Raw genomic sequence first — 22,219 nt, 5'->3', positions numbered from 1 at the left:
TGTTAAATAATCAGATAGCTGTGTAATTCTGTGTTAGAGAAATATGGTACCGATGTGTAAAGTTGTATAAGCAAATACCATATTAGCTAGGGCCCCCTTGTGCTTGCCAAACACATGGTACACAAAGTAGGCGTGTACCCCTTGAGGATTAATGTAATTATACCCTCAGGTGTTACAGATTACAGCAATGGAATGAAATGTATCACGGAAAACTTTCTTTGTAATCCAAAAATCTTTAAAAATAAATGTTTTATGTACAAAATTAACCACTGAAATGCGTGTCCTGTAGCACTAAATGTGCGTCTTGCTGTAACATAATCTCTGTGGATGTGTCGTAGTTATCGTCCTCCGAAAGCTAAGTTCTGCAGAAGTCAACGTACTTACCTCATGAAAAGGCTGTTTCATTGTAGCTATACCATAAAAGTTACTACTAAAACATGTTTTACTTTCCAGAATAATTCAGAAAAACTGTGCAGATATAAAGCAGAAACACTGCAAAAGCAACAATGTAAATTGTGTCACACATTAGTAGCGTCGTGATGTAGTCGTGTAGCTGTCAAATAAACTAACCACTGTGTCATCTGGTATCTCGCAGACAGTACTTTAAATCCAGAATGTATTTTCAAGTAAACCAAAATGTTGCAGTAAAATCTCATTAGCAGTGCTGGTATATGTTCTAAGTATGTAAGCCTTATAGTCGTTACGTAATCGTGCAACTAACAAGCAAGAATGTACACACACAATAACACTGTGTCGTCTGTTCACAATAACAATGCATTCGTAATTTCTGTTTAAATAAGTTCTCTTGGTTCTTGACTGGATATTTAACTTCAAACATTGTTGCATGTTAACAGATTCTAAGTCTGACAAAGCATACTAGTAATGTAAAGTGAAAAGTTATATGTCAAAGACAAAGTTAAAAAGCAGATTATCTTTCAATAAACGGTTTTACATGAGAAATGTGGTGTAAACCTTTACTCTTCCTAGTACGCAGAGTTTCAACTTCAACACAATTATCATGTGGTATACGTCGGATTTTGTAAGGTCCATTGTAAACTAGAAAGAATTTGTGACTCAAGTGTTTCTTCTTATGTGACAATGAATGAGCTTTAATGAGAACTTTCTGACCAATATATAATTTCTTTGCATTTGCTTTACCGTGTAGTTTTCTCCTTTTGTCTGCTGCAGAATTTATATTTTTAATAGCCAAATCAATTATGTCTTTGTGTCGAAGTTTACGTGTATTCGGAAAAGGTACAAGCTCTCTGATTCTGCTCGATGGTTCTTCATTCCACAGTACAAGAACTGGTGGTAAAGCAGTGGAGTCATGAGGCATTTCATTCAGCACGTTTTGAAATAAGTGTAAATATCTGTCCCAATGCTGATGCTTTCTGTGACAATAAAGTCTGCAAAGCTTATTGATTTCTTTCATAATCCGTTCAGACGGATTACAATGTGGTGAGTTCAATGAAATAAAAACAGGTTTGATTTTATGAGTCCGGAGCATACGTGACCAAATAGCAGATCTGAATTGCGGTCCGTTATCTGAAATGACTTTATTAATGTGTCCAACTTCATGTAAGAAATTTTTAACAAAGGCGTTGGATACAGACCGTCCAATGGCTTTACGTAACGGAGTGAAAGAAACAAATTTTGAAGTAAGTTCAACAGCGACTAGAACGTACGAAAATCCATTCGATGTTCTGACATGGGGTCCCAAGAGATCAACAGCAGCAAATTCTTTTAATTTAGAAGAAATGATAGGAAACAACGGAGCACGATGTGAGATAGTAGATGGTTTCGCCTTTTGACAAAGTTTACAAATAGACAAAACTCTTCGAATTCTCTTTTCCATATTGTTAAAATAACAAGTCGTTCGAAGAATATTGATAACATTTTCGTGGGCCAAAATGTGGATAGCTGAAATGAATGTACCATATGAGCTTATTAACAAAATCGTCAGGAATGCAAAGTACCCATAGCTTGTCATCAACAGTGCAGCGTTTCAACAGTATGTTGTTTCTAACCAGATAATAATGACGAATCTGTGTGTGTGTCTTTTCATGCCATTTGCTTTTGATGTCTTTCCAAATCGGATCTTCATCTTGTTCATGAGCAATGTTCTTTAAAGATGTGGAGATGAAGGTTTCAAAGGCGACTTTCTGAATGTAAAGAATACTGAAATTTTTCTCGAGGTTGCCTTCTGTGTTACTTTTCTCAAGCCCAGCCGGTGCGCGTGACAGTGCGTCCGCAACAATGTTCTGCTTGCCGGGAATGTAGACTATTGTGAAGTGGAATTCTTGCAGAAACAATGCCCAACGTTTTGACCTGTCATGATTTAATTTTGAAGACATAAGAAATTGTAATGCACGATGATCACTGTATACTTTTACGTGCTTACCAGAAAGAAAGAAACGAAATTTGTTAAATGCCCAAACGATAGCTAAAGCTTCCAGTTCAGTAACGGAATAATTTTTTTCAGATTTTGTTAGCATTCAGCTAGCAAAAGCAATGGTTTTCTGAACAGTAGTGTCATTTTCTGTGGCTTCTTGAAATAAATGGGCACCAAAACCGACTTTAGAAGAATCCGTGCTAAGGCAGAAATATTGTGACAGATCTGGATGAGCTACTATTGGCGCGTTAAGTAGCGATTCTTTCAAAGAATTGAATTCCAACTGTGCTTGTTCGTCCCAGTTCCAAATAGTATTTTTTCCAGTGAGAGAACAAAGTTGTGGTGTAACTAGAATTTGCATATTCAGAAAACGACGGTAAAAATTTTCGAGACCTAGAAAACTGCGGAATTGTGTTTTTGTGGATGGAACTGGAATGGCTCTGATTGCTTCTAACTTTTCAGGATCCGGCTGAATGCCTTCAGAAGAAATAATATGTCCCAAAAACTTCACCTTTGTCCTACCGAATTCAGACTTTTCCAAGTTAACTGTAATTCCAGATTCTGCAAAAATATGTAACACGCTGTTGAGGATGCGATTGTGTTGTTCCCATGAGGCTTCTGCTATCAGAATATCGTCCACATATAAGGTGATGTGACGTTTTAAGTAGTCAGGTAATATGGAATTTAGCCCGCGAATGAATGCTGCCGAAGAAATGTTCAAACCAAAAGGAAGTTTCCGAAACTGATAACCAACGCCGAAACAAAGGAAAGCTCTGTATTTTCTACACTCTGGATGAAGTTCGATCTGATAAAAGCAGGATCTGAGATCAATACAAGACAACATTTTTACACCATTAAAATTTTGAAGAAGTTCTTCTAACGTTTGCGGCCTGTCTGTTTCAAGAATGATGATAGTATTGATTTGTCTCGAATCTAAGAAAGGCCAGATCGATCCATTTTTCTTCTCAATAACACGTAATGGGTTGTTGTATGAGCTTACTGCAGGCTCAATAACGCCCTCGTCAAGAATAGATTGTATTTCTGTTCTAAAACGGTCCCTATAATGCGCCGGAATTACGTATGTTCTAGCACGAAATTTAGTATGCTCACGAACACGAAATTGGTATTGAAATCCCTTGATTGTTCCTGTTTTGTGAGTAAAAACTGTGGAATGTGCTTGTAAAATCTCAAAAAGGTCTTGCCTATCAGTGTCATTAAAATTCTCAATTGTTTAATTTTTATTCTGAATTATCTCATTAGTATCAAATGCGCCGTCGATATCATCCCTGTCAGTACTTGCAGAGTGATTGTTAGTGTCAAGTTCCGTCGCAAATTCCGAACTGTTGTCTAACAGGAGGTAAAGCCGAGTAATTTCTTCGTCATGGTTTGAGAGCCAATCTTCAAATTTCAAAGCTATTGACTTACCTTCTTTCTCCAAACTTACTTCAGCATCGTGAAAGTTTAAGATTGCTTTGTATTCATTCAAAAAGTCTACTCCCAATATAATTTCCGTCGACAATAATGGAACAATAAGAAAGTTCATAGAGAAGCTGTGGCTTTCACAAAAGAATTCTAAGTTAGTTTGTTGGCGTACATCTACGCTTTTTCCAACGATTGCACCTTGTAATTTAATCTTACGTAACGGATGTGTGGGGCAATCGTTCGATTTGTTGCATTTGCTAAAGGCTGTTTCACTAATTACTGAAATGGGACTGCCAGAGTCAAGTACTGCCGTAAATTTTACATCATTTACTGTAATGTGAATCACAGGATATGCAATGTTGTTATGTTTTACGTCGTGTTCCTGGAGTAAGATGTCCCTAATGTCTTCCATTTTTACGTAATTACTAGCTACGGCAGCTGCGTCGTCAGTTTCATAAGTACGTTTTGTGGCTGCCAGCGATATGAGTCATTGCCTATTGTGTCTTTGTTGGCGCGCATCGTTATTGGGATTAGGAGGCCTAACTTCTACAAATTCACCTTGTCGAGAGGGCCCTGCACTGTTTGAAGCTCGCCAGTTCTGATGGAATTCAGGTCTGTCGCTTTGTCGGTAGTTTACATAGTTTCTTGTTTGTCGGTCATGTGGTGGAGAATTTCTCCCAGAATCGTAACTGCGTGGTGGACCGTTGCATCTGAAGTTATTCTGTCTCCCTTGATAATAATTATTTTGGTTCCCATATTGTCTGTTTCTCTGATTGTCTCTGTGACAGTCACTACCACGGAGAGGTGATCTTTCCCTGTAATTCTTACTACTCTGCAAACGGTTGTCATATGGGTGGTGTCTGTTTTGGTCACGATGTGCGTTGTAAGAATAGCCTCGTCGTGTTCAGTTATTATTTCTTTCAGCGCGGAATTGTGACGGATGTGACCTGTAATTGTTGTGTTCCTGTTTTCACGTCCCGCGATTGTCAGTGACAATTTCCAATTCTTGTAAGAGTCCCTGAAAAGCTTCAATGTCGTCTTTGCAACGTCCTGCCAAAATAATATGTCGTAAATGTTCAGGTAATTTGATTAAGCAAATGCGGATGAGTTCTGATGGGCTGTATGGATTTGACAGATACTGATTCTTGTGCAACATGTCTTCAAAATATTTCACAAGACTGGAAAATTCAGATTGTTCGAAATGTTTCATCATTATGATGCTATGTTTTACTCGGTCTTGTGTAGCTTGAGACCAATATGCTGAGAGGAAGGCATGATAACAATCTCCTTCACTGTGACAATCATGAATGACCGATCGCATTGTTACAGCTGGTTCATTCTCTAAGTAGCCACACATAAATTCTAATCTGTGCTCTAATGACCAGTTGGGAGGAAAACAATGAGAGAATTGATGGAGCCATGCTTGTGGATGAATGTCGTTGCCAGAATTCTTAAATGTTTTGAATTTACGTGTAGTAATGAACAGCTTATAGTCAAAATCATCGTGTCGGCGAGTAGCATATTGGTCATTGTTACGTCGTGTCGGCGGTTCCATCTCAAAATTCGGTGCACCTTGCCAATTTCTTTCATAATTTCCGAAATGCCCTGTGTTATTATTATGTGGCTTTTCCGTATTTGTAAGTCCCTCTTCCCGTGTTGCAGCGCGAGTGTCCTCTGAAATATGTAATTTTTGTATTACATGTGCCAACTGATCTTGTACTTCCCGGATTTCTCTTTTGTGTTGCGTATTAATTTGATTCTGATTTTTTTTGAATTTCTTAATTTGTTCATACTCTTCTGTGTCAGTGATGGCTACAGGTCTTGTGTCATTCAGATCATCATCTACCTTTGCAGATAAGTTAGTGAACTGATCCGAAAGTTGGGCTACTTTCTCCGATAGTGTATTTATTTCCTCAGTGTGTTTTTCTGAACCAAGTTTCAGAGTGTCCATTTGTGTTGAAATCGTATCTACTGTGTCCTTTTAGTTTCCCTGAGTTTTTGCAAGCAGCGTAACCGAATCAGTAGATGCAATTGAGTCAATTTTAGCCCACAAGGTTTCATGATTTTCATGAACAATGGTTTGCAGTTCTTTTATGGCTGCTTCGTGATTTTGTAATGCATTTTCATGCCGCGAAAAAATAGGTTGAAAGTGCTCACAAATTTGTGTTTTTACGTCATTAGAGACATTTTGACATTTCGATTCAATGTTATGTAACTCAGTAGTTAAATCTTCACGTGTTTGTTCAAGTGTGGTGTCCAACTTTTGAAGCTTTTGCTGTGTTTGATTTTGTTCCACTGTGCCTAACTTTTGAAGCTTTTGCTGTGTTTGTCTCTGATTTTGTTTCATTGTGTTTAACTGTTGCTGTGTTTGTCTCTGGTGTTGTTCTGTTGTGTCTAACTTTTGAAGATTTTTTTCCATTGTGTCTAACTTTTGAAGATTTTTTTCCATTGTGTCTAACTTTTGAAGCTTTTGTCCCATTTGTTGCATTAATTGTAATAACAATGCACTAGTGTCTGAAACATGTTCCTCAGTTCCTCAGTGCTATTCGGCAATGCATTTGAACCGGCAATATTCGCATTTTGAAAAGCAGAAAATGTGTCTTGACTTATTTGAGAAAACGGCGAGGACGCAAAACCTGAATCTGCAGTATTTGCAAGATTGTGTCCTGTCATTTCGGATTCCTGAGGCAAGCTGTTGCTGACCGATCGATCGATAATGCTTTCCTGTTCACTAATTGTTTCACTGCCTACACCATTATTTGCAGCCCGCTCCATTTCCCTATGCACAATTACCAAATTACTACTTTGAACATTAGTTAATTCATTACACGGTGGCGCTAACACACTGCTTTCGTCTTCACTGTCATTTCTCAGTTTACTTTGGAGCCTAGTATTACGTTTTTCACGTGCCATTATTGTCACAATATTTCACACGACAACACAGAAAACCACAATTTGAAGAGCAAAATAAGAAAACACATTAACATAGCATTGAAAATGATATCTCGTTAATTGCAAGCGCAGCTGCGATATACTTGGTGCAAATCTACAGGCATGCCACAACTGTTTTACTGTACAAGAATGAAAAACTGCAACTACAAAGGAAAGTCTCTCTACAATTACGCGCTAGCAATAAACAAAGGCTGCACTAATTGCACAAACTACAAGAAAATATCAGGAGATTCCAGTGAGGTATCCTCGGCTAAGGGTCGACATATGAAACGTCCCCTTAGAAAAATTATACATGACTGTGCTTAAACTGACACACAATATTTTTAGCGCAACGCAATCTGACTTTCAGAAATCCCTACAAAAGAATGGTCCTGACTAACATTAACCTATACCTTTCACAAATCACTTACCTCACCAAAAATCTTCGTTACTCGAACTACTGCAATACAGCGAGCGCCACTACTGTCAGCTAAATAAAAGATTCAAACTACTGAAGGCACTAACTACTGATAGGCATAGCAAATGAAAGATTTTGATAGAGAACAAACAACGTATTTACCTTAATAGTGTTCAAAAGTCATAATATATATAGCAGTTCATGACATCCAGTCTTACAAATTTCAAAACTCCGCCATTTCTCTCCCCACATCCTCCACTGCTGGCGGCTCACCTCCAACTGCGCAACGCTACGCGCTGTTAACATCCGGCTGCCCGACACTACAATGGCAGACAACAATGCAAACTAGCCACAGACTGCACACAGCACAGCCAGTGATTTTCATACAGAGCGCTACGTGGCGTTACCAATAAAAAAACCTATACAGCCTACTTACAAGGTGCACCACTCTTTCCGAAAACAAATCTGTCTTCTATTCACCTTCAAAACCCAGGGTTGATATTGCTGTCCGACACACAGATTTAATCACACCAATAGCTACGGAAAGCGGGCCTTTGAGATCCTCTGGCCATCTTGTTTGTGTACGGGAGTTGCGAAGCGACATATTCAGCAGCTCGCCCAGCTCGCAACAGTTGGGAGCACTGCGTTCGTTTCTAAGTTGTCACGAGCTGATAGGATCAAGTAGGGACTTATAGTTCTACTTAGCATGTGAATTTCAGTTAAAAATCTTAAAGTTCCGGAGTATTTATGTTACCGGTAGCCACAGTTTCGCGTTTTACTTACTGCGTAGTGTATATTTCCGCCGTTTGTTTTGCGTCAGGAGTTTGTTTTCGTGTGAGTAGTCAGTTGTACTGCAGAACTCGTTAAGTAGTTCGCCAGCAGCTGCTGTCCAGGCAGCAGCACTTCAGGGCAAAGCGTGTTTTGACCACAGTGTCTCCGTGGTTCCTCCGACTTTAGTGCGGAGTGTGGCTGCCGTGTCCAGACGCGAGCTCAGCTGGTGACCCACCACCGCCCACAGCCCCAGTCGGTGCCGGCTTCGGTGGCGCAGCTCGAATCTGGTGCCGACGGGCATCGCCGTGTGGGCTGGACGTAGGACTGCAGGGCACGTCCATCGCATCCCCCCGTGCGTCCGATACTCTGACTGCTGAGGCACAGCCCGTACTGTGGACGACGCCTCACCCCTGATCGTGTGGGTATCCGTTTCGAGGTGTGGCAGACAGCGAAAGATTTTCCAGGGGCCGATCGTAGAGCCTCCCCAGTTCGTCTGGCGAACAGGTTTCGGGTGCTATCTCTGACCGACAAAGACCCTGAGCCAGATGTAGTCATTCGCCATGTTCCAATGTTCCAGAGAGAACTTCTCAGCCCACAAGATCTGTGCACTGACAGAGGGGCGGTGCTTTACTGCTGCTTGCGTGCTCCAACATCAGGAGCGTAGTGGGGTCTCTCAGAGAAATGGCTGTGCATACCTCTGTGTGCATACCAGATGTGGAACGAGTGCTTCTAGACGCCATGAAGAGCACAGAGTGCAGCCAACTGCAGGTGATGGCTCATGTTGATACTAACGATGTGTATCGATTGGGATTGCGAGAGGTTTTCGCTGAATTTGGGTGGGTAGCTGAAATGGTAAACAGTGCCAGTCTTGCTTGTGAGATGCAGAGCTCACCATCTGTAGCGCCGTTGACAGGACCGTCTGCAGACCTTTGGTACAGAGCCTAGCGGAGGGCTCGAATCAGAGACTAAGTCCATTCTGCGACTGTGTAGATGGAAGACTTCTCGATTTGAGCCAGAGGGTGTTGGAGATCCGGGTTCCGCTTAATAGGTCAAGCGTCCACTACATGCAGGAGGTGGCTACACGGGTAGCGGGATCCGTGTGCAGACGGATGGGCAGTTTTTTTGCTTAGAGGGGCTTCAGATAGTGGAAGGAGAAGCTCAGTTTCAAACTGTACAGGGCTAACCCAGGGAGAGGACACATGCAGCAATAATCAGTATTGTAAACTGTCGTAGCTGTGTTGGGAAATAACCAGAGCACGAAGCGCTCATAGAAATCACTGGGCTCAAATCGTTACAGGTACCGAAAGCTGGTTAATGCCGAATATAAGTCCAGTAAACTTTTGGAATGGACCTAACCGTCTTTAGAAAGCATAGATTAAAAACATTTGATGGTGGCATCATTGTTGCTGTTAGAACTGTGAGGGGCGTTCAATAAGTAATGCAACACACATTTTTATCATAGTCCATTTCAGATGAAAAAATGCGGAATTTGTTGTGGAACATCGTGGAGTATTCCCGCTTCAGCCCCGACAGTTTTATTGACGGCGGCGTTACGTGTAGCATTCAAGAAAATGTTCAAATGTGTGTGAATTCCTATGGGACAACTTTCTAAGGCCGTCAGTCCCTAAACTTACACATTACATAACCTAAATTATCCTAAGGATAAACACACACACTCCCTTGCCCGAGGGAGGACTCGAGCCTCCACCAGGACCAGCCGCAAATTTCATGACTGCAGCGCCTAAGACCGCTCGGTTAATCCCGCGCAGCACGTAGCATTCAAAATGGCGTCTGTAGCGGAGGTGTTTTCCAAGCAGAGAACTGCCATCGAGTGTCTTTTGGCTAGAAACTAGAGGACCGCAGATATTCATAGGCGCTTGCAGAATGTCTACAGGGGCCTGATAGTGAACAAAAGCACGGTGAGTCATTGGGAGAGGCGTCTATCGTCATCGTAATAAGGTCGCACAAAACTGTCTCCCACATGCTTGCCAGCTGTACACAACTGTGATTCCTCCAGTGTCAGAACGTGCGGACGCTCTCATTCCAGGTGATGACGGGTCACAGTAAACACCTCTCTGCACAACTGGACGTCTCTGTTGGCAGTGCCGGCACACTCGTCTGCCAGCTGGGCCACTGAAAGACGTGCGCCCGCTCGGTTCCTCGCCACTTACCAGAAGACCATGAAGAGCAACGAAGGACTGCGTGGTCGGCGTTGCTTGCGCGTTACTAGGCTGATAGTGACAACGTTTTGTCGAACATCGCCACAGACGATGAAATATGTGTTCGTCAAATCGAGCCAGAAATAAAAGGGCAATCCATGGAGCGGCGCCCCACCACCTCTCCTCCATAGAGAAAGTTCAAAGCCCCACCCTGAGCTGGTGAAGCCATGTCGACGGTCTTCTGCCATTCTGGAGCGGTTGTTCTGTTTGACGTCCTCCCTCACCGCACAACGATCGGCTCTGAAGTGCGTTGCGCGAGCAGTCAGTGGAGGTCACTGCTGCGGCGAAGCGTCGGCTGTCACGCCGACCTGTGGAGTGGTGCTGTAATCCCTGACACAGTACTCGTTCAAGCCTGTGCTATGGTAAGTGAGCGGGATGCACCTTATGAGAAAGGATTTTCGCATAGATATCGACCGCGTGTACCTGAATGGTGGGAAATCACACTTACATCCACTCTGTAATAACAATGATCCGTCAAGTAAGTTCGAAATGCAATTACACGTCAGGATGGATCAAAAGCAAACCAGAAGATGCTACCAATGTGACAATAATACGGTCGCCAGCCTAATTAGGTTCAAAAATGGTTCAAATGGCTCCGAGCACTAAGCGACTTAACTTCTGAGGTCATCAGTCGCCTAGAACTTAGAACTAATTAAATGTAACTAACCTAATGACATCACACACATCCATGCCCGAGGCAGGATTCGAACCTGCGACCGGAGTGGTCGCTCGGCTCCAGACTGTAGCGCCTGGAACCGCAGGGCCACTCCAGCCGGCCCTAATTAGGCATTAACTGAGTTTCTTCCCTGTACAAGTTGGTATATATTCATGCAAAACAACAAGTTGTAACACTGCATAATATAGTAGAATTTTAGAACCAGAAAATCTATTGAACTGATAGTTTCACATTCTGTACTGATATGAAAAATCATGAATACATAACACTACACTATAATGTTTACTACAAAACTATACTGTCTATTAATCTGATTAAAATCGGGCATAGGTTACCCTAGAAATTGTACTTTCATGCCACACACACAAAATGTCAATTTTGATAAAGATAAAACACTGACAAATTTTGACATTTATATTGGCTTTAACTTTTGCTGGTCGAACCAATTTACAACACTTCAGAATTCAAATGAATGAAGGGGGGACCCTGAAACTGTTATGATCGCTGTATTTAAAAAAAAAAAAAATGATTACTGAATTTATTATTAATTCAAGATTTCCAGTATATAAGTTACTACTCTTTTCATCTTATTTGCTGCTCATTTAAATACCTTATATCTGTCCCGAAATAATAGAATTCATTACTATATCAATACTAAAGTTATCTTTCGACTTCGCTAGACCTTCACCATTCATTACTGGTTCATTAACAAAACATTTCTTTAAACACCATTCTAATATAACTAGTCCTCCAAATAATCATTATTAACACAATTTTTAATTTTCATTTCGGGACACTCAGATTGCACAACGTTTGGAAAGGACCCTGTCTAGGTTAGTTGTGAGGATAATTAAATGATGAAAAAGTTTTGGTAAAATTTAGGTTATTATTGCACCAAACAAACACAGTTCACTCTGTGATCCTTACGAATACAGTACTAAAAGTTTCAACCTGCTAGTATCGATGCGGCGGTTGGCGGGCGGCAAGATGGCGAGGCACAGAGCACACATACAACCAGAGCTATGGCTCTTGATGTATCGGCACTTTAATTCTTCTTAGCGTCGCAATACTTTTCCATTTAGTGCCTATGGAATTTTGCCATGCTGTGTGGGCGTTGGAACGGCATACCCGAGGCTCAGTGAAGCTACGTCTTCCAGGAGAGCCTCCTCGCTCCAGAAGGTGTTGCTCAGACCAATGCCAAACTCCAACTACTACTGCTGAGCCCGTTGTGCCGTGCAGTGCCCGCGCGCATTTTCCCGCGCTCGCCTGCCATCCACCTTTTACCGCTCCCTGACAGACCGGGTGTTCACCCGAGGTTTTGCATTCTACATATCCTAACACATTGCCTATGTATGGACCAGACGCACAGCTGCAATTTTAAACATATTTCTTGATATTTGACATAAACATTAATATTCACATTGAAACTTATTTACAGCTTTCTTAACATAATGGCATGAAACAAAAAGAAATGAAGTCAGTTTATCGTAAAATCAGATGAAAAGAATTACTTATATGTGCAATAGTTGTTGTTACAGGGCCACGCGGGCATCCAGACCCTCCCAGTAAAGCGGCGTAAAGCCGTCCCATTAAACGGAGAGCATGTTCAAAATTACGGTTTTGTAGCCAAAAGAATGGGCAATATTATGCTTTCAGAGAAAAATAATACCATGCAGTACTTTCTGAACGCCCCTCGTGGTTTTATCTCATAGCGTATTTGGTGTAGATAGTCCCTGAGAGATAGTGTGGGTAGACGCTATACTTAACTACCCGAATGATCTAATAAGTGGTTCCTTTAACCGGACCCTCGACTCAGATGATATAGTTGTCGAACTGTTCAAACAAAATCTGGGTTCCATCACTATTTCGGTACCCCCACCCCCATACAACTATAGTTGATGCTGAATTCTATCTATCCCAGATTTGTTGGCGAAAATACATATTAAAAGTCTGCACTAGGTACAAAACATCGTCAGAAATTGTACCAAACGTTATATGCGAAAATTATGTTGAGCAGTTAGTTCAGGTGCCAAGTCAAAGTCTACATGGCTGCGAAAACAGTCTTGACCTTTTAGCAACAAATAATCCTGATCAAATAAGCAGCATCATGACGGATACAGCGATCAGTGAAGACGAGATCGTTGTAGCGAGACTGAAAAACCACAGATTTATAATCCACCAAAGTGAACGCAAGACAGACCTATTTAAAAAAAGTAGATAAAATTCTCTTCGCTTCCTTCTAAGAGACAGCTCCTACGTCTTACCAGCTACACATGCAAGCGTAGACGTGATGTGTCTTAAATTCAAAGAAATAGTAATCGAGGCAGTTAAGAGGTTTACACCAAAATTAATAAAAGATGGTGCTGATCGCCAATGGTTCACAAAACAGGTCAGAACGCTGTTGCAGAAGCAACGAAAAAGGCATATCAGATTTAAGAGAACGCAAAATCTCCAAGCCTGTCGATGATTTGCTGGAGCTCGAAACTTTGCGCGGACGTCAATGCGAGCTGCTTTTAGTGGCTTCCACAATCAAAATCTTCTCGAAATCTGACAGAAAATCCAAAGAGATTCTGGTCGTACGTCAAGTTCACCATCGGCAAGGCATAATCAATGTGTAATACAACCGATGACAGTGTCACTAAAGCGGAGGTATTAAACACAGTTTTGGAAAATTCCTTCACCAAATAAGACGAAGTAAAAACACTGGTGCCCACAATTAAAGCAACAAACAGAAATTTTGCAAGACTGCATTTATTTTGCCACAAAACACCATAAAGAAAGTAAGGACAATGTGTGGAATACAGAACGTAAAAGCGCAACAAGCGTTTAACGGTAGACAAAAACGTTCTTCGCTTTTTCCAACTCAACGGGTTTGCGTACACATTCCGTCAACTGCTTAATGTGCTCAGTACGCGGTGTGGCCACCTCTAGCAGCAATACAGGCCTGTCATCAACGACGGTGGGTGCTGTGAATGACGCCATCAATCGCATGCTGAGGCAGCAACGCCCATTCTTCTTGCAGAGCTACTCGCAAGTCTTGGAGAGTGGTTGGGGGACGTTGACGGGATGAACGCCGTCTCCCTAGTGCATCCCAGATATGCTGTGTGGGATTGAACTTGGGAGAGCGAGCAGGCCACGCCATGCGTGCAGCATCTTCCGTTTCCAAGAAAACATCAACACGCGTGCTCTGTGACGTCGAGCATTACCGTCCATCAATACGAAGTCTGGACCTACAGCATCTCACAACAACCGCATATGAGGTGCCGAGATCTCGTCACGTTGCCTGACAGCAGTTAAATCTTGCTGATTCACCCGCACAATTTCATGAAGAGGTGTTAGAGTGGTCATCATCAACCCTGCCCACACCATTAGTGATCCTCCTCGATATCGATCTCTTTCCATAATGTTTGGCTCCCGAAATTGCGTTTCACGTGTCCTCCAGATGCGGATCCATCAAAAATCACTCTCCAGACCAAATCGGCATTCTATTCGACCGTCCAGGTGCCATGTTGGCGACTCCACTCCAGACGTTCCCTTCTGTGAAGGTTAGACGCCAGTTGCCGTGCAGTACTGAGGCGGTACCGTCGTGCCCCTTGCAGCCAAACAACGGTCCTCTCTTTCTGATGTCACGTCCCACAGCGCGCCGCCTGTGTCTGTGGACACAGCGAATGTGGGTGTGGGACCACCCGGCAAACTCTGCCCTCACGTCGTGGTTGGCGTGGTCGTTCGTTGACCGGAATGCCATCTTCCGTGCAGAACACGATGCTACGGACATCTGCCGACAGTTTGTATGACTATATTGTGAATTAGACACAGGACGGGGAAACGGCGGTTCGTTGCTTTAATTTTGGACACCAGTGTATTACTGAATTCGAATGGAGAGCAACTGCCAACATGAGTAACTTAGAAGTAGATGTCCTTGGTGTAGCAAAGGTCCGCCGACCAAGACAGCATACCAGTAAGGTTCGTTTTTGAGTAAGCTGGTACAACAGCCCCATACGTGATCATCTTATACAACCGCTCGCTTGATGAAAGGTCCGTATCAAGTTGCACACCTCACATCGATCCTCAAGAAAGGATATAGCAGTGATCCGCTAAATTCCAGACCCATTTCACTAACGTAAATTTGCAGTAGGATTTTGGAACATATATTGTGCTCGAAAATTATGAATTACCTCGAAGGTAAGACACGGTCAGCACGGATTCAGAAAATATCTTTCTTGCGGAACATATCTAGCTCTTTATTCGTACGATGTAATGAATGAATCTCAAAATTATTCCATAATTCTTGATTTTCAGAAGACTTTTGACGCGATTCCTCATAACAGACGTCTTATGAAATTGCTTGCCTGTGGAGTATCTCTTAGGTGCGCGACTCAGTCCGAGATTTCCTCTCATAAAGGTCACAGTACGTAGTAATGGACGGAGATTCGTCAAGTAAAGCAGAAGTGATACGCGGCGTTTCTCAAGGAAGTATTACAGTCGCTCTGCTGTTACTAATCTACGTAAACGATTTAGGAGACAATCTGATCAGCCCTCTTACATTTTTTACTTATAATGCTACACGAGCAACTTACCGTTTAGCAAAGTCATCAGAAGATAAAAACCAATTGCAAAATGACTTACACACGATATGCGATGTGCGAAAAGTGGCAATTGTGTCTCACTAAGGAAATGTGTAGGATCATCCAGATGAGTACAAGAAGAAATGGTTAAATTTCGATTGCACGATAAATAAAACACATTTAAAGGCTGCCAATTCGACCAAGTTCCTAGGAATTACAATTACGAACAACTTAAGTTGGAACGAACCCGTAGATAATGTTGGGGGAAGGTAAACTAAAGCCTACATTTTACTGGCGGAACAGTTGCAAGATGCGACGGCTCTACTATAGAGACTGCTCACAGTAGGCTTGTCCGTCCTCTGCTAGACTGTTGCTCTGCAGTAACGGATGCTCAACAGAAAAGACGGAGGGAGACCATCCAAAAAGTTCAAAGACGGACAGCTTGTTTTGTGTTATCGCGAAATAGCGGAGAGAGTGTTACGGATATGGTAAGCAAGTTGGGATGGCAAACATTAAAACATACTTGTTCGTTGCTGCGATATCTCCTCACCAAATTTCAGTCAACATCATTCTGAATTGTCGCCGCCTACATTGGGACACATGATCATAATAAAATAAGAGAAATCGGAGCTCGCACAAAAAAATTAAGTGTACATTTTTCCCACAGAGAGCTGAATTACGGAGTTTAAGAGTTGAGAAGTAGTCCAAAGCTGGTATTTTAAATCATCCGGTTGACTTTGACGCTGATGATAATTGCCTATTTTTTTTTTCCACAGGTTATATACGTCGCCCGGAATCCAAAAGATGCTGCGACCTCCTTTTATTACCACATTCGGCTGATGTACGATCTGAAACTTCCGCTCGAAGAATATTACGACGCGTTTCTTGCCAATGTTGGTAAGTGGAATAATTCTTAGGCATTTCTGTAAGGAAAAAATTCCGTTCTCTGTTCTGTCTGAGTCGTAACTTTAATGAATGAACTAAATGAATATGTCGAAAGAGGAATAAAAGTGCAAGGGGTAGAGGAAGACAGCAAAATTGAGGTTCGGAGACGACAAGGAATTTCCAGCTGGATAAAAGGATGCCTTAGAAGACTTCTTGAAAGAAATGGGGAACGTAATTCCTACAGGATATTGCTTAAGAGTACAGAAAGTGTAGACGAAAGGTATGAGCACTTGAAAATAAAGTAGCACGTTGCTTAATATAAAAAATGTGAGCGACGGAATACTAAAAGATTTTTTAAAAGAAATTTCCGTCATTTTGGTGTTCGTTGTTCATTTATTTTACACAATCACGATTTCGACCTTTGGAGCCATTACCAAGTAAGTGTTAAAATGCTAAAATATATCTGACCTATCTGTGACATACCCTCGTCGAAAAAACATATTTCTAGTCTTCTAGAGCGGTTGTCGCCGTACGGGATACGAGTACATATGGGACATACATAATATGCCTGACATTGTGCACAATGAGGAACCATTAACATACAGTGTCGCGTATTTAACATTCCTGTGACCAGCGTTTATCACTTCTGTTCATCATGTTTTTTCTACGATGAAATTTCACACAGTCAGACATATTTTAATATTTCAACATGCTCTTGTGAATGGCTCCAAGGGCCGAAATCATGACTGTGTAAAATAAATGAACAATTAACAGTCAAATGACGGAAATTTCTTTCAAAAAATTCTGTATGACTGTGGTCCCTCACGAAGGAAAGACCATAGTAGTAAAAGAAGTGAGGGTAATTTTCTGAAAACAGATTTTGGTATGAAAATGAGGAACAAGTTCCTGAAAATGTATGTTTGCAGAGCATTGTGTGGGAGAGAAACACACACCATCGGAAATAAATTGAAGAAGAATGTGGAATAACTTAGGTGTGGCGACAAGGAAGAATGTTGTAAGTTAAGTCTACAGATTAAGTACGAAATGGAGAAGTAGCAAAGAGAATAGCGACGAAATGCGCTGATCGAAGAAGAAGTGAAAGGTGAGTGGCAGGTGTGGAATATTTTTAACCTCGTGCTGGGAGCAACAAGATAAGAGTGTAAGGGGCAGACAGGGAGTGAAGAATGAGGAATGGGCTGTGGAGGGTGTTGCGTGTAGAGGTGGAAAGATTAGCACAAGGCAAGGACAGAAGGATGAGATCATCATAAATCAACCGAGTCGTGACGTGAAATAATAACTAACTTATTCTTATGGCACTGAGAGCCGTCCTGATGTGACGTATATACAAGTGGTAGTAAAGAAGAGTTCCCCCAAGAGGATACTACCAATGGTTTAAACTTAAATTTGATGGAAAAACAATCTTCCTTTTATAATTTTTCATTTATTTATCATCCATCTTACATACTTTTCTGCATCAGAAGTAATAAGTTTCGACGATACAGGAAGATAACAGTCCCACACTGCAGTAAACATAGTTGGGCGTCGCGCTTTCATTATTACATAACTACATCCTGTTGTCCACTAAAACTACTGAATGCGCCAGCCACATTTCTTAATACAGTTTTTAATTCCAAAGGGAATGTCTTTTATGTTTTTCGGTCGTGGGTTTCAACTGTCTGAGACGGTCATCTCGAGGTCCGAACACAATGCCACTGACAATGCGCTGTCCACCTGCAAAATACACGGCGGCGAGTAACGAAGTTTTGTCACCACATCTAAATCACACAGTTACACGATTAACGTGGCACTTGCTGAAATCCCCACCACTAGGAGACCTAAAACAAAATACGGGGATTGTGTGACTCGCAGTTCGCAAGTGTTCTCCAACACGTGGAGTCATTTTGACGTCACATACAGTATACAAGGCCGAAAAAACGGCTATTGCCTTTTGTGTTCGTTCGATACGAGACTCTCTCGCTCGTGAATCTGACTCCCTGCTGTGCTTCTGAATCGCTTGTTTCGTTTCGCTTCGCTGTTTCTTTATTTAGTCGTCATTTAATTTGAGAGTGTAATGAAAGACCAGGAGACCAGTGCGAAACTTTCGCAATTTTAAATTTGTAAATAATGACAATAGGTGGAATAATTGTAGCCGTTGGGGCAAGGGTAGTTGTGGGAATGAAGAGACAACGTCTTTAAAAATGAACCGTATGAAGTAATTAATCATGAATTTATGATACATTCTTCTATATACGTTACCACACGCTTTTTAAAAAAGCATTACAGTTCGTCGGTGTAAACGATATTTGACGTAAGAATATAAACTTAGTGTACTTTTTGTTTTCCATTTTCTTTAATGGATACAGGAATGTTAGTTGATTTAGATAAGACTGTAAAGGTTGCATACAATAGTCCGTGAGTAAGGACGGGATTTGGTAAACACAATCCTGCTCTTTCACATGTTTATCCCTGCGACCTGTTTATAGCGATAGCAGATGCAGTTTTAATAGAGAACCGTATTCGTCTCACTTGAAAATGCGTGCGTGGTTCAGATGGTGTTGAGTCTATCTGTGTAGTACAAGAGTCAGTCAGCAGAGCATCGGTTGTAAACAGGGGAGACGAGCGAAACTTTCGCATTTTTATGTTTTTAAATAATGGCAGTACGTGGAATAGGTGCAGTACTTGGGATAAGGGTAGTTGCGGGATCCTGTAAAAGTGAAGCCAGCCGCGCTGGCGGTAGGCGCGTCAGTCTGCAACCGCGCGTCTGCTACGGTCGCAGGTTCGAAGCCTGCCTCGGGCATGGATGTGTGTGATGTACTTAGGTTAGTTAGGTTTAAGTAGTTGAAAGTTCTAGGGGACTGATGACCTCAGAAGTTAAGTTCCATAGTGCTCAGAGCCATTTGAACCATTTGTAAAAATAAACTGAACGACGTAAAATAGTAATCGTGAATTTGTGGTACTCCTTATATGTGTATTCCCATGCACAGAATTTTGAATAGAGTGCAATTACAACAAGCACTTTAAGCCAAAGTAGCAACAGGTAAATCATAACTAAAGGTGACAATGATGTTTGTCGTTTCAGAAAGTATATTCGTTTACAAACTGCTCGAAAGTAACGTACTCCTAAAATAGCGTGAACATCTAGGATTTTTTTTTTTTTGGTAGGCTGAACGTGATGTCATAGGAGCAGCGACGTACATGACATAATCTACTGCTAATAATCATACATAAAATATTTAAAAATGTGTAGAGAAATTGTGCAGTCGTACAGGAAATAAAGAGAATGGCAGCTGAAGGCTTCAAGAAATGTTTCAAAAAATTCATGGCAAATGGCTCAAATGGCTCTGAGCACTATGGGACTCAACATCTGTGGTCATAAGTCCCCTAGAACTTAGAACTACTTAAACCTAACTAACCTAAGGACATCACACACATCCATGCCCGAGGCAGGATTCGAACCTGCGACCGTAGCGGTCGCTCGGCTCCAGACCGTAGCGCCTAGAACCGCTCGGCCACTCCTGCCGGCAATTCGGCAATTACTCACAATGACGACTCACTCCTGATAAAATGCACACACCAACAAATGCTACAGAACATACTTCTAATGAGGAAGCACCTAAATATTTTAGACATGTGAAGGCAGAAAAAAGGGAAATATCAGTACTTGGAGAACCTGGAGTAACTGCACGCTTGCATCCGCCGCACCACAGTGAACTTGCGGAATCTTAGTCTTCGTGCCGTAACTTAGATTTAGTGAAACTGACCACCAATGTGCCATTATGTGACGTTTAAATACAATGAGCTGACAAAAGTCATGAGACAGCAATATGGTCAGATACAGATGGTGGTAGTGTCGCGTACAGAAGTTATTAAAGGGCAGTACATTGGAGGAGATATCATTTACACTCACGTGATTCATGTGGAAAGCTTTCCGACATGGTTGTGACTGCACGATGGAAATTAACAAACTCTGAACGGGCAATAGTAATTGGAGATAGACGCATGGGACATTCCATTTCGGAAATCGTTTGGGAATTTAATATTACGAGATCCACAGTGTCACAGTGCCACCACATTTCAGGCATCTCCTCTCACCATGAGCAACATGGTGGCCGATGGCCTTCACTTGACGATGGAGAGCAGTGGCGTCTGCGTGGAGCTGCCAGTGCTATCAGACAAGCAACTCGGCGTGGCATAACTGCGTAAATCAAAGTGGGACCTACGACGAACGCATCCGTTAGGACACTGCGGCGAAATTTGGTGATGACGGGCTATGGCAGCGGACGACCGAAGCGAGTGCCTTCGCTAACAGCACGACGTCGCTTGCAGCGCCTCTCCTGGCCCCGTGATGATTTCGGTTGGACGCTACACCATCGGAAAACCGTGGCCTGGTCAGATCAGCGCCTGTCTCAGCTAGTGAGAGCTGATGGGGGGTTTCGATAGTGGTGCAAATCCCACGGAGCCATGGGGACCCAAGTTGTCAACAATGCGCTGTGCAAGCTGGTTCGGTTCGGCAGTGTGTGAAATCTTATGGGACTTAACTGCTAAGGTCATCAGTGCCTAAGCTTACACACTACTTAACCTAAATTATATTAATGACAAAGACACACACCCATGCCTGAGGGAGGACTCGAACCTCCGTCGGGACCAGCCGCACAGTCCATGACTGCAGCGCCCCTGACCGCTCGGCTAATCCCGCGCGGCTGCAAGCTGATGGTGGTGGCTCCACAATGGCGAGGCCTGACTTTACGTAAAATGACCTGGGTCCTCTGGTCCAACTGAACCGATCATTGACTAAAACTGGTTAGGTTAAGCTACATAGAGACTATCTGCAGCCATCCTGCTCTTCATGTTCCCAAGCAGTGATGGAATTTGTAGGGATGAAAATGTGCCATGCCACTGGGCCACAATAGTTCGCAACTGGTTTGAAGAACATTCTGGGCAACTCGAACCAAAGATTTAGCCACCCAGATCGCTTGACATAAACCCCTTCGAACATTTATGGGACGTAATCGAGAGGCAGGTTCGCGCACAAAATCCCGCACCAATAACACTTTCGCAATTATGGGCAACTGTAGAGGCAGCTTAGCTGACTGTTTATGCAGAGGACTTTCAAAAACTTGTTGAGTCCACGCCACATCGAGCTGGTACGCTACGCCGAGCAGAAGGAGGCCCGACACGACATTGACGGGTACGGAGTGATCTCTGTCATCCCAGTGTACGAGCTCAATCTCCCAGCCTTTTCATGAACCATTCATTTAAAAGTCTTGACTATCTCGCCAGCTGACATACTACGGGTCTCACCAGCCACCAATGGGAACTTGACGTGAGGGAGCGTGGGAGGTGAACAAATCATTCATGTCAGCTATGCACTGCGAAACTCTGCTTTATCCCCTCGCACAAAGTAATTGTGTACATGTCTGTTGCGATTTATAAGAGGGTCCTCACAGAAAACACTATCTCTTGTTTTAAATGTTTGCTCTGGCCGATTTATAAGAGAGTCTTCACAAAAAACACTATCTCTTGTTTTAAATGTTTGCTCTGGCCATGCTAACATCCAAGAAGAGCTGCACGTTTCGTCACGGGATCGTTTAGTAAGCGTGACGGCGTTTCGGATATGCTCAGCGACATGCAGTGCAGACGTTACAAGAGAGGCGATGTGCGTCACGGGGAATTTGATTCTACAAACTGTAAGAGTGCAGGTTCCGTGAAGGCCACATCACTTCCTCCCACACGCGTCTCGCAAAACAAACCTCGTCGGAAAATACGATAATTTTCGGAGCTGAAATGGCGAGATGCCGACAACTGGGTTATCCACATACTGTGGAGCAGAAAAGGTGAGAAGGATAGAACTACAGTGCACCAGTAGCCTCCGCGACACACTGTGAAGTGGCCTGCAGTCTACATAACTGCGTCTAAGCCCCGCCATAAAAGAAGAAAACG

The 22,219-nt window shown here is 42.5% G+C and overlaps 1 protein-coding gene across 1 annotated transcript in view; it reads left to right on the top strand.

The window, feature by feature from the left end:
* LOC124716884 (luciferin sulfotransferase-like) overlaps positions 1 to 22,219 on the top strand; it is a 57,132-nt gene that overhangs the window by 25,326 nt on the left and 9,587 nt on the right. The window contains exon 4 of the mRNA XM_047243437.1: positions 16,171 to 16,291. Within this exon, the coding sequence (XP_047099393.1) occupies positions 16,171 to 16,291 (121 nt within the window). The remainder of the gene's footprint in view (positions 1 to 16,170; positions 16,292 to 22,219) is intronic.

This window comes from Schistocerca piceifrons, chromosome 9 (assembly GCF_021461385.2).
Source record: "Schistocerca piceifrons isolate TAMUIC-IGC-003096 chromosome 9, iqSchPice1.1, whole genome shotgun sequence".
NCBI classification, from domain to species: domain Eukaryota; kingdom Metazoa; phylum Arthropoda; class Insecta; order Orthoptera; family Acrididae; genus Schistocerca; species Schistocerca piceifrons.
This window is presented reverse-complemented; position numbering and strand designations above follow the sequence as displayed.